Source organism: Telmatherina bonti, assembly GCF_933228915.1.
Source record: "Telmatherina bonti genome assembly, chromosome: 5".
Taxonomy (NCBI): Eukaryota; Metazoa; Chordata; class Actinopteri; order Atheriniformes; family Telmatherinidae; genus Telmatherina; species Telmatherina bonti.
The window spans coordinates 24924109-24937072 of record NC_136623.1 but is presented as its reverse complement, the minus strand read 5'-3'; the positions used below and the strand labels follow the sequence as shown (position 1 = coordinate 24937072).

Below are 12964 nucleotides of genomic sequence, written 5' to 3'. Positions count from 1 at the left end.
ACATAGTAATATGTTAAATATTACATATTGTTGGACATTCACTTGGTTTCTTTATACGAATGTCATTAACTACCATATTTTTCTCAGTTTAACTAAGTCCTGTATGTGTGTTCTGTGATGTTAATAACCATTTGATGAAAATTTGCAATTTGACAAGTTAAGTAAAATCCCAGTTATGTTGCATACATAAAGAACATGGCTCATCAGCCTGACTTAATGGTTTTCTTTTCTCTCCAGCAAAGGCCAGTACATTGTCAGTGGCTCAGATGACGGCTCTTTCTTCATCTGGGAAAAAGAGACAACTAATCTGGTGAGGATCCTGCAGGGGGATGAGTCTATAGTTAATTGCCTACAGCCCCACCCCAGCTACTGCTTCCTGGCTACTAGTGGTATCGATCCTGTGGTCCGATTATGGAACCCCAGACCAGAGGTAAAAACTTATGTGTATTTTTACTTGGAGAAAATGGATTATCATGTATTTGGTTGTAATTAATTGTCATGATATTTGAATTGTGTTTGATTGCCTCTGTTTATTTAATTTGCAGACAGACAGTGAAAACGGGCGTGTAGTGGAGGACATGGAGGGAGCCGCTCAAGCAAATCAGCGACGTATGAACGCTGATCCACTGGAGGTTATGCTGCTTAACATGGGCTATCGCATCACTGGTCTACGGGGTGTTGGCCCAGATGGTTCAGACGATGAAGACAACTCAGAGGGACAAGTACAGTGTAGGCCGAGCTAAACAAAGAGTCTTCCATTCTGTTGAATGGATTTAGGAAGCAGAGAACTCTCCCAGCTCTTGTTTAAAACTTTATTCCCGCACCCCCTCTCTGACAGAACATTGAGTGAATGTCATGTCACATCTCTGCACTATGCATCACCCCCCCCCCCCCCCCCCCCCCCCCCCCGCTGTCACCACGCCAGGACTTTTGGAGACAGCTTTGGGGAGAGGAATTCATAAAGGTTTAGAGGCAGCACCGTTCTCACCATTACAGAGCACCTACAACACCTCAGCGTGTCCCTCCAACCTGCGACGGCGGGGGGACACCTGTGAAAACACCTTCCACGTCATCCCCCTGTTTCTCACAAAGGAGGAGTTCAGCACTTATCTCTCCTCAGATTTATGTTGGAGAGACATGCATTGCTGGGTCAGGTGACCTATTTTCTGGTCAGGTCGACCACAAAGTCAAAGTGTCTTTGTGGAGGTTCCGATCACAGATCAGAAAACGGTGTTTTGTTGCATCTTCTGCCTGCTCTGTAGATGGAGCAATGTGTCATAGTGCCCACTCATCTCAGAAAGGCTGCACATTCAAGTTAATCTAGATTTAGCAAAGTTAAGTTCTGTTGGAGTTTCAGTCACAGGAAGCCTAGAATTAAATGTTGCTCTTCAAGTTGTGAAAGTTGTTGCTCCAATGAAATGTATTTATAAGCTTTGTTTAGTTTACAACCGTCAGGAAAAACGAGGGGGTTTCTTCTGCCAAAGGTTTACATCTATTATTTCAACAGCCAAGGATTAATGTTGGTTTCTCTGTTTCAGCCGTACATCATTTTGGCTCCTTTTTAGTTAATAAACTATTGTAGTAAAAGCTCTTAACAAGTCAACAAGTTCTTGACGAGGATGTATTTGTTAAAAAAAAAAAAAAAAAAAGTTTTTTTTTTTTTTTTTTAAGTCCTATTGGTTGCACATGCCATTTGAGATGAAATGTCAGTGTCAAAATATTGTGGGGAATGAGCAGGACACAGAAGTACATTGGTGTTATATTATTGCAAAGTATTGGCTGATGGGGTTCCTGGCTGCATGGCTCTAGCATTCGTACTCAGCTGCAGTCAGGTGTTCAACATTTATGAGGCTTTTGTGACCATAGCTGTGAGGAAATGAAGACCATAGCTACATCCCATCTGGTGCTCAGAGAGCAACTCATTGAATCTCCTTCACCCCCAAGTAGGATAATGTTTACAAATGGATCCTCAGCAACATGCATCACAAGGCTTCCATGTATTTTATTTTACTCATTAATTTGTTTTTCTTTGAGGATTCCTGTAATAACATTCATTGAAACAAAGAAAGATTAAAATTATTGAACACCATCTTTTCAGTATTTATTTTTATTCTTTAAATAACACTGTGTGGACCTTTTTACTTTAAGAGCCACACAAGTGTAGAACAGACAATACTATCTAGGTTAGGAAGATATACAGTTAGTAAAGCTGCAGTATTTATCAGTGTCTGCTCTTCTGCTTAGCTTTGCTGACTCTTTCAAAAAATGTAAGCAGTACATCACAAGTAGAAGTAGTTAGGGTGTCTTGTGCTCCATAAATTGTAGTAATATTAGGGGAAATCACTTTAAAGGGCAGTGGCTATATGCAGTGCTTATGTTCCCTGCTGATTGAATATGCAAACTTGGCTGTCAACTGTGACTGTAAACAAAATCAATACACAATCTTGGAAAAACGAGCTTTTAAAATTCTTTTGAAGTTGAAGTTAAATAATTTCAGCATCCTTTTGTCATTTTCACTGAAAAATAGAAAAGGTAAGCACACATTTAGAAAACAAACAGCCAATAAAGAAGTGGAAAACAGGATTTTATTGTCATTGGAAATATGTGTTAATTTAACAGTACATCTTGATTCCTGCCACCGACGTAAACACCGCAGTCAAGCGCTGCGTTGCGTTCACGGGCCAACTGTTTTGTTGGACTGTACGCTTCCAAGCTGTCTGACACCGCCTTTCTGTGCGTCACTGGTCTCTTCCCCCTGTCACTGTAGGCTGTGATGGCGGAGGTGGACGAAATTGACATAATGATGAACTACCACGGTGATTTCTTAAAAAACGGCAAGAAAAGCAGCCGATACCCCTACTGCATTGTCTGGACACCTATTCCACTTTTATCGTAAGAGGCGAATCATTGTTCCTGGTCTTGCTAGCTTAGCGTCAAATGTGACAGCGTACAGCTTGAGTGGCTGCAGGTTATTTTCCAAACAGCACATGAAAGCAGATTAGTTCTTGTTGGCTTTTATAGCTTGTTTATTAGTGTAGTGGTCAATGCATAACATAGTTTGCTTTCTAATACACAATCGCATTTACAGAAATGAACTTGTATATCCATCCTGCAGGTGGGTGCTTCCCTTCATTGGTCACATGGGCATCTGCACCTCCTCTGGAGTCATACGAGATTTCGCAGGATCATATTTTGTCTCAGTGAGTTTAGCTGCTGTTAACATTATTCTTATTAGGAGCTTGAAATGCAAATATATGCGCCACACTTTCAGATTTATTCCATCTATTATTAGTCATAAACTCACTACGTTTAGCAAGAACAATCACAAGTTCAAACACATTATTTTGAAATGTGCATTGCCTTTCCAGGAGGACAATATGGGATTTGGCCAGCCAACAAAGTAAGTTTATCAATCAAAATGGATTTTTTTTTTTTTTTTTTTTTTGCACGTTTGTTACAAAGATGAGTCAATATGCTGTTTGATATTAATATTGCAGATATTGGAGGCTTGATGTTGACAAAGTCTGTGGGAATGGTGCAGCTACGTGGGACAAAGCTGTGCACGATGCATCTGAAGAATACAAATGCAGGCCGGTAAGGATTTTAAAAAATATATTATTATTTTTATAAGTTACTAAATAATTGTTGATAAACCTTTTATTATTTCTTCACTGAAGCACAATCTGTGCTTGGATAATTGCCATTCCCACGTTGCCATGGCCCTAAACCTCATGCGCTACGACAATAGCACATCTTGGAACATGGTTAACTTGTGTGTCTTGTCTCTCATTCACGGGAAACATGTGAGGTGAGTATTTCTAATTTAACCTGTCCTCCTAGCATAGAAATAGTGCTTTTTGTTTTTTGTTTTTACCTAAATGCTCAAACATATCTCTCAGCTGAACTGAGTTAAGGAAAGGAAAAATTTGCTGCACTCGGTCATGATAAAGCTGATGTTATTCTGCTGGTAAAATCAAGATGAAAACACAGATTGCCAGGATTTTCAAATTATTTCAAAGAGTTTCATTTAATTGAACATAATAAATACACAAAATATAAATAGAAACATAGCAATTTTCTTAGATAATTGTTATAGGTTTTTTTTTTTAATATGGGATCCTTTAGATTTTGATTATGAAAAATAGGGAATTGAGGCAAAATAAGACTAGAAAGGTTCTGCAATAATTTAGAAACTCCTAGTGGAACATCTCAAAACTACTAATTGCGAGCGAGTAAATACAGTAACTGGAAAAAGATGAGTGAGACGTGTGTTTAACTGAAAACGTAGATGGGTTTGCCACTCTTTTAAGACTGTGTAAAGCCAATAATGAAGTAAAAATTACTTTAAATATGAAAAATCTATATCATTTGTCAAATGAAAGTAATATTAAGATTCATGGCATCCAGAGAAATCTCTTTACATAATTTTGAAGTGGAAATTGGTGCATAGTCTCAGGAACACTAAACAGGTGGGTAACTAGCACATATTGTGGCTAAAACAATACAAACAGGTTTTAGAGCAACATACTGTGTGCAGACTTCATCAAAGCTTCACTGAGACAATCCCAAACATCATTTTTCACATATTAAAACACTATGACTGATCTGTTGTGAAATAAAAAGGTATGACAAAGGAGGTCCTGAACTCACTGAGCAAATCAAATCCTCTACACATTTACTAGTGGACAGATGTTTTATTTTCATAATTATACTAGCTGTTTTCCTCAGTTCACAAATGCTTACATGTTATTTTAAGGAACTATGAAAATACATAGCAGCCATCAAAGTTTAGAAATGAGTACAGATAAATGCAAAGTATAGATGGGAAAAAAGTATGAACACTTGGTGATTTTTTTTTTCTTTTTTAAATAAATCTGTCCTCTTGATCCATTAATGTTACATTATATGTTGTCACATCTATAATCTGCATTTACTCCATGTTGTTTATTGCTGTATTCGGAATATTTCTCTTTGTGTTTGTGAAGATTTTCATTCATCCAGAACACAATGTGCCATGTATGTTGTCAAGTCAAATCGACTGAGTTTGGTTTCTTGACGTTTTTTTTATCTCATCTAGAAAAGCTTCTTTGATTCTGATGGATATAGTGGGAGATTTCACTTAAGTAGCCTGTGAAATCATCAGTGTTAAAGTCAACAACCATTGATGAGAGTCGTGACTCAGCCAAGGTCTCGTTGAAGTGACTGTTGTCCTCAGGTTTAGTTGGGAGATAAATTCCAGGCTTCCCCGACTATGTGCCAAAGTGTCCCTGGGCAAGACACTAAAACCCCCAAGTTGCCCCCCAATGTGCCTATTGTGATACGAGTGTGTATGTAAGTCGCCATGGATAAAAGCACCCACTAAATGACTATAGAATAGAATAGAATAGAATAGAATAGTTGAGGCGAAGTGTGAAAAGGTGTTTTCTGTCTGGTTGGCATAGTTGAAAATGTTATTTTGTAGGTGGTGGAGAAGTGATGTCTCAGTCCTCCTGCTGGTTCTTGTCAACAGTGTGGACAGCACAGTCCAGGAAAGGCGAGAGCAGTTAATGCAATCAGTGGAAGTCTTCACTTCTTTGGTCTTAATTTCAACTCATGTGTCATCCATATACTGTACTTGAAACAAAGGCTTTGTCTACTTCCTCTGAAGGAAGTTCATACCCTCTTTTCCACTTCTTTCATGTAGCGGTGAGCCATAATTAGAGACACCAATATAAGATATTACACTATAATGCTTTGTATTATTATTTAACATAATTAATCTCCTGCTCTTTGCAGCCATGATAGAGGAAAATCCTTTTCCAGGATGGAAGAAAAAGACTGGTTGATGTTTTACAGTAACTAAATTAATATAAAGCTAACACAGACCCACATGCAAATGAAGCATCTTCTTTCCAGACATGTACACAGTCTGCTAAAATGTTCTGCTGCTGGGTTGTAGTTGCATTAAGAGCCAAGTGGCTCAGAGAACCCCTTCATTATTCTCCTCTGACCCACATAGAGAACACTGGCGTCACAGTATGTGCTGCCTCTGCGTATACCCTCCCACGGCACAGGAATCTTTTAAACAGATGGGGAGTCATGTAATTCATCACTGACAACAGCGCTCCCCTCTGTATCACCGCTGGAGGTCACCTCTCTGTTGGGGCTCCCTGCCGGCTGGGTGGATAGGACAGTAGGACGCAGGCAGTAGACTAGTGAGGGGTGAGAGTTGTATGGACTTAGGAGACTGGAATGCTGGATACCTCAGCACACCTCACGTCCTTGGCTTTCCTCTCTGTCACACACTTTCATTTACCTCCAGGTGTTTTTGGCTCCCCTGACACACTCTTTCTGTCCCTCAGCTGGGCTGCGTTCCTGAAGACCTGGCTGCCCTTCGTTATGCTCTGCGGAGTCCTCGCCACCTTCGTCCTAACATTCCATCTACATTAGTACAGCAAGATGTTCAAGAACATGGATCTGGTTATACTTTCTGCATTGTCATTTCCGTGAATGTGCATTTTAAGAGGACATTTGTCAGGAGGAAAAAACTAAAAGGATTTCATTATGTGATTTGGTGTTTAGTGGTCTGGTATAATATATGAGGGGAATTAAGAGCAAAACTTTGTTTGTTTAATGTGATATAATTTATGTTTAAACCTCATTTATTTCTGGGGTTTTTTTTCTTTACAATATCTAATTTTTCTACATGCTTGGCTGCCTGTTTTTGTTTTCTTTGGAAATAGTCACACTAAGGATATTGATCTCTATATGACACCATACTGGAGGGTTACATTTGAATTGCAGAGACGCATTTTTCATGAATAGCAGTGATGAATGTGTTTCTAGACCAGCTAATGCTGATTTTAATGATGAATCGCTCCAAAATGGATCACAAATTCTTAATGCTGAAGTACTCATCAATTATTTGTCTGTGAGATGGAGCCGCCACCAAAGATAGAATGATGGAAGGCCCGCATGTGAAAAACTGTGGCTTTGTTCTCCCTTCTGTGTCAAGAAAGATGTGTGCACTGTTATTATTTTGTTTATTTATCATCTCCATGCAGAAACTGAATGCTCTTCTTATTTCAACCCAAGTGAAATATAGATTGGATTTAAAGCTATGTACCTAAATTAGCATTATTTATTGAATAGCTTTCTCAATTGTTAGTAAACTTGTAGATTTCTGCAGCATTTACCCTTTAGATGTCAGTGCAGATTGCTGGCTCTGGATGCACTAATTGTCTTCTGTACCTTTAAGGGAACCACGTACCTTTTTCATCCAGCAGACTCTGTGTGATATGAACTACCATCAATTTGCAGGAACCCTCATTGCTACAATGGAGCCGATAAGGAGGGGCTGATGCTGGCATGAGCTGTGTCTTACCACTTCTGCAGTATTATATTAGCCTGTGAGAACAAAAGGTCACGTTTCCTCTGCTGTTTATAGACATTTTTTTCTTCTTCTTGCTAAATTTCAAATTGGCTGTAGGTTAGAGATGTGTACTTTCGCATTCTCCGTTTTTTTGGGACTTCTTCTTTGTGCACCGTACCAGTGCTTGGAGTGCCCTTTTGGCTGTGAGTGTTTTGCTGTGACCCGTACAGTGAAATGTATTTCTAAGGCTCTGCTTAACGTGCCACAAGATATTCCAGGATATGCCAGGACTGTCATCATCACAGGGAATAATATACACCAGATTGGACCTGATTCGTTTACAGAACTGGAGAATGTCACTAACATCATTTTAAGCAATAACAGGTGAGAATGTCAAGTGTTATTTTTCTCTTTTTCAGTCATGTATTAGATAGTATGACTAACTTTGTTCATGTGTACAGAATAAAGAAATGAAAAATGAATATATATGGGAATTTGGTTATTTGTAAGATGTGTTACTTCTGTTCAAGCATAGGAATGAAATTGTGTCTAAGAGCAGGTGTCACAGTGTTAGTCATCTTCCCAGGATCACAGAGTTGGCATCCCACACCTTTGCTTCTCTCACCAATCTGCGCTTCCTGGACCTCAGCGGAAACCAGCTTGCATTAATCCATCCAGAGGCTCTCCGCATACCTGGCAGCCCACTTCAGGAGCTTAACCTGAGCTGTTCACTGTACAACTTCACTGCTCTGACAGATCTCACCACAGCTCTGCGTTGGGGCGGCCTATGGGGGCTTCTCCGCCTCGACCTCTCTGGAAACCGTCTTGCCCTGCTGCCGCCTGGAATGTTCTCCCATGTTCCCAATCTGCAGCAGCTCTTGCTTACCAACAACTCGTTGGTGGCTGTTTACAGTGGGACATTTTCTGGCATGGATCATCTGGAGATGCTGGATCTAACACAAAATGCTTTCAGGACATTCAGGGCTGATGCTCTACAAGAGCTGGAGAGGCTTGGGAATATTAAAATCCTTCTTGGTAATAACCCATACACTTGCTCTTGTGAGATCCATGATTTTGTCACTTGGATTAATAAATCAAAAGCTCAGGTAGATGTGGATGCTGTTAAATGCGCCTCACCAGCTGGATTAACCAAGTCACGGGTGCGAGGTCTCACTGTCCAGGCCATTGGTTGTGTTGCTCCAGTCCTTACTGAGGTGACTGACCTCACCCTGCAGACGTCCTATGTCTTCCTGGGATTGGTGCTGGGCTTTGTGGGCATGGTTTTTCTGTTTGTACTTTACCTGAATCGCAATGGGATGAAGAAGTGGATCACAGATACAAGAGATGCATGTCGTGATGTTCTGGAGGGGTATCACTACCGCTACGAGATTGACTCGGACCCTCGTCTAGGGCACATCTCAGCAGAAGGCAGCAGGATGCAAAGGCATGTAGGATTAGCTTTGTCACAACAGCTCCCAAATGACACCTGTATCGTTCAGGACCCCACTGAACCAAACAGCAAACAGGTGAAGACTTCCCCTCCTGTGATTTTATGATTATTGAGCAGTTATTCGGTAAAATATGAGGTAAATCTGAATTGTTTGTGTCAGGGAGCTTAAAAGTTAAAAGGCTGTCTGGAGGTTCATGTCTTTACATACTGCAGTCACACCCTATAAATTTCACCTTAAAAGTGCCTTTGTATTGAGGCACCAAAAATTTAACTGTAAATTAGTCTTGTGTTTTTAAATCATACTGTTTTATAAACATGAGTGCAGTAGGTAGCACTGGAAATATTCTCATCTCAATTTTAGAATGTCCTTTTTGGGATTAATTTTCATGCCTGTAAATACCAAGTAGTATGGTGAGAAGCAACTTACGTGGGAGCTCAGAGGCATATAAAAAGCATGTTGTGGCAAACCTTATAGATACTAGTACATTTTTAAAAGAGTTCTTCATAATATTAAATATGCTAACATAAAAATATATGTAAAACAAACAAGTACTATGTTATTCTGCTTAATAGTTTATTCTGCATAATGTCAGTACTACTAAATTTAAAATAACATGCAATAAGTTTGCTGTATGATCCTAAAATGTGCAAAAAATGTGCATTTATTTCAATAAAGCAATAGTTTATTTGATTTGCTAGTACTGTGTTATTTGTTTGTCTTTGTTTACATTTATTATTGCTTTCTTTGGGAAACACCAGGCAACACAGGCTCATATTTTTGTCCAAGTAAGATGGTAAGATGTGTATGTACACACACACACACACACATACATATATATATATATGTGTGTGTGTGTGTGTGTGTGTGTGTGTGCATGGATGTGTTTGTGTGTGTGATTAAGTGTCCCCCGAAAATAGGGCAGAATGAACGATATTGTTTGGAAACACACCTGCTGGCTCTGCAGCTGAGCAGACCTGTCAGGTTTACCCTGGATGTTGTGCGCATGAATTACAAAGTTTAATTTAACCAAAGAAAACCTTCAAAGTGTCTGTGTTATGGTCGTGTGTAATAAAAAAAAGATATATCCACGGAAAATTCAAAGGTTTTTTTTTTTTTTTTAATCATACCCGCTCGTCGTGATTTTTTTTTTTCTTTTATAATTATTTCTCCTTGTTCTTCCCCTGCTAGTTTATATCCGCGTCGCGTGACGTCATGACTCACCTGTGGGTGGGTGCTTGAATCTGGGATTAGCTGTAGCCGCAGGTAATAGCCAAACATTGGGAAACTCTGCAGCACCGACGACTGAATTTGACCAAAAGAAACGACACGAATGAGCTGCGCGGCGTCGCTCGTTCAAGGCGCCCGACTCACGTCTTCTAGTCTCCCGTCTGGTGGTGGTCTTGGAGAAACATCTGGAGAGGTCTACACCGTGGAAATCCGTCTTCTTTTCTGCGTTTGAGGCGACTACGGTTTTCTCTGAGAGACTTCCGCGGTTTGTTCTCAGAGCAAGTTGTCCAAGCGAAAACACAACCACAGCTGTTTCTGCTTATGCGGTAAGTGGGCGTTTTGCATGAAGAATTATAAAATGTTAAATGTTGAGTGAAGTTTGGTCTTAACTGCACACGTACTGTAAGTCAAAAGGGCTCGACAAATAAGAGTAAATTACAGCCAAGCCAGCATTCATAGCAATTTCCTGTATTTACATTCTCAGAATTTCAGGCTAGGTTTCTTTCATAGAGGCTAAGTCTGAGTTTGACATGTCATGGTGCATGACATATTGGTGTATGTGGTAACAAAATAAAGTTTGAATTATTTCTAAACGCCTTTCTTCCACACAAGGTCCCAGGTATTTTGAGCCATGCCTGGCCACAGCACAGGGGCTCCCCAGATGTCCCACTACAAACACAACACCTCCACTTCCAGGGCCGAGAAGAACAGACAAAATCGAACTATATACAGAGAGAGCACGGCCAGCCAAGACTATTACAAGGATCCTCATGGGGAACATCTGCGTAATCACCACATTGACCACTCCCGGTATTCTGAAAACAAGTATGGCCGCAACAAAAGTTATCCTCGAAATGGCACGGCCCGGGGTTCAGAGACGATAGGATTTATTCCTGGATCGGCAGACAGCACACCAACCAGCAGACCCACCTGTGGCTCCTGTACTTCTGTGGGCTGGAATGGCTGCAAGGCTTTTATCTGCTGTGTGCTGACCTGTGGATTTTATGGCAGCCGAGAACCATGCTTGCCTGTTAATGAGAGCTCCACTGACCATCCCCCCAAAGCAGGCGGTGAACCTCGTCCGCCTAATGGCATGGCTCTGACCAACCCAACCTGTGACATCTCTGTGGAGTCCAACAAGCTCCCCAAGACTTCCAAGCTGCCTGCGAGTGAAAGCTTCCGCTATCCGGACGTGCGCATTAGAGGTCAAACCGTAAAGTATACCGTCCCTAAACGAATCCGTCCACCAGTTAAGGGGGAAAGCCAACGACCAGTTAGCAACACCAGTCTGTTATCCAATGACTGTGACTTTGATGATCCATGCGATAGCACGGACATTGATTCCCTAATCACCAAGAAGCTGCTGGAGCTCTATGCCCTGCATCAGATCGACCAGCTGGCCAAGTGTACCTCCGACTCGTCCTTCTCTCGCAAGACCAACGAAATCAGTGAACTAATCTACAGTATTGCTCAGGACTACAACCTAGAGGAGCAGGAAGCTGAGTGCAAATTGGTACACGGAGTCATCCGGATCAGCACACGAAAACCCAAGGCCAAAAGCTACCAGTCAACGGGACAGCGTCCTAATGGCAGGAGCGGCGGGACTCTTCCTGACAGTGGCAATGAGACCATGATAAGCACCATCATGAGCAGCGATTGTAAGAATATTACTCTATTTATATGATACAAATAAATGTCCATTTTCAGTACCGTCTGTCTGCAGCAAGCCAAACATGCCACTCCTCCGACTTGTCTTCCCCTAATGACTCATAATGTCTTTTAGAAGGCTGCTGCTTGTGTTTGGGTTGTAATATTCTGCAGTCAAAGGCCTAATAACAATCAGTTAATCTGAGGCAAGCCAATACAAGTACGCACTGTAAACCAAAATACTGCAAAACAACAGCAATGACCATCATAACGCTGAGATCAGAGTCTGTTGATATTTGTTAATCATCTTGTCTTTTTATTTATTTGTTTGTTTTGGTCCCCTGCTGCAGTTCCAAAGGTGGAAGTGTCCGAGCAAACACCATCAGATGAGCTGGCAAGAAAAATGCGACATTACAGTGGAAAAAGTGAGTACAATTGGGAGTTTTCCATCACAGGCTCACAGATCCCTTTTGTGCCATCTCTTAGGCTAAAAGCACATATGAAGAATTGAATTTTGTGTTGGAAGCTACTGCCCTTTTTTTGTCATGGTCACTGAGGTGTAATTATCGCTGCAGTGTGTGTCAGCTTGAGGGGCTCAAACTTTGTGACCCATTGTGCCCGCTGCAGCTGTAGGCATTTTCTCACTACTTCTCTACTTTCCAGTAACATACCATTCTTCAAACAGTAAAAAGCCCTGCATTCCTGCCCTTTTCTCTCCATTTTACAATCCCTGGCTCATTAGAGGCCTCTCCCCACCTCTGCCACCTAACACCTGCGTACCCGTCTGCCTCATTCTTCCCTTCCAGCTCAGCAGTCATGCTACACCACCTGCTAAAAGCACCAGATCGAGTCACATTAAATATGTGCCTCATAATGTCCCCTTATTTATTATGTAATTTTAGCAAACAACTGGGGTTGCAGATGGATTACAGTGTGGCAGGCTCCTTCTTTTTTTTTTTTTCACTCCCTATTTGCTGTTCTGGAAAGAAGCTGTCAAAAGAACGAGGTGTCCTGTTACGTGTCTTTGAATAAGTGTGCACTACATTGTGTTTTCACGGCGCTCACATCGAAGTCTGGGACTTTTTCAGTGCCCTGGTTTAAAGGCAAGGGTTTTGTGCCTTATTTATTGTGGATGAAATATAACATCTGCTTCCGTGTTGGTTCGCTGGATTAAATCATGTTTCTTGTTCTTTCCCAGTGAATTCGTCCAGTTCTGTGACAGCCTACTCGCCCTACCACAATAACACCGAAACAAACTCCTCAGGCGCTCCGCTGATTATTTAAAGAA

General features: G+C 41.1%; 4 protein-coding genes across 8 annotated transcripts in view; all 4 read left to right on the top strand.

Annotated features, from left to right (window-relative positions):
• wdtc1 (WD and tetratricopeptide repeats 1) overlaps window positions 1-2037 on the top strand; it is a 9885-nt gene extending 7848 nt beyond the window's left edge. For all 5 annotated transcript variants that reach the window (XM_079241309.1, XM_079241312.1, XM_079241310.1 and 2 more), the window contains exons 15-16: window positions 238-430; window positions 546-2037. In XM_079241309.1, the coding sequence (XP_079097435.1) occupies window positions 238-430; window positions 546-743 (391 nt within the window). In that variant the 3' untranslated portion in view covers window positions 744-2037. The remainder of the gene's footprint in view (window positions 1-237; window positions 431-545) is intronic.
• A 736-nt stretch (window positions 2038-2773) lies between these two features.
• On the top strand, window positions 2774-6455 carry LOC306755534 (transmembrane protein 222-like; the record flags this gene model as incomplete). The annotated part of the gene is made up of 6 exons (XM_079239946.1): window positions 2774-2892; window positions 3116-3200; window positions 3369-3400; window positions 3498-3594; window positions 3678-3808; window positions 6342-6455. The coding sequence occupies 6 exons, from the start codon at window positions 2774-2776 to the stop codon at window positions 6427-6429; spliced, it is 552 nt and encodes a 183-aa protein (XP_079096072.1). The 3' UTR covers window positions 6430-6455.
• Window positions 6456-6621: 166 nt separating this feature from the next.
• LOC306756406 (trophoblast glycoprotein-like) lies at window positions 6622-8907 on the top strand (the record flags this gene model as incomplete). Its single annotated transcript, XM_079241134.1, has 2 exons — window positions 6622-7735; window positions 7938-8907. Exons 1-2 carry the CDS (start codon window positions 7476-7478, stop codon window positions 8905-8907), a joined length of 1230 nt encoding a protein of 409 aa, XP_079097260.1. The 5' UTR covers window positions 6622-7475.
• Window positions 8908-10660: 1753 nt separating this feature from the next.
• kdf1a (keratinocyte differentiation factor 1a) lies at window positions 10661-12960 on the top strand (the record flags this gene model as incomplete). The annotated part of the gene is made up of 3 exons (XM_079241133.1): window positions 10661-11687; window positions 12027-12101; window positions 12875-12960. The coding sequence occupies 3 exons, from the start codon at window positions 10661-10663 to the stop codon at window positions 12958-12960; spliced, it is 1188 nt and encodes a 395-aa protein (XP_079097259.1).
• Window positions 12961-12964: the final 4 nt, after the last annotated feature.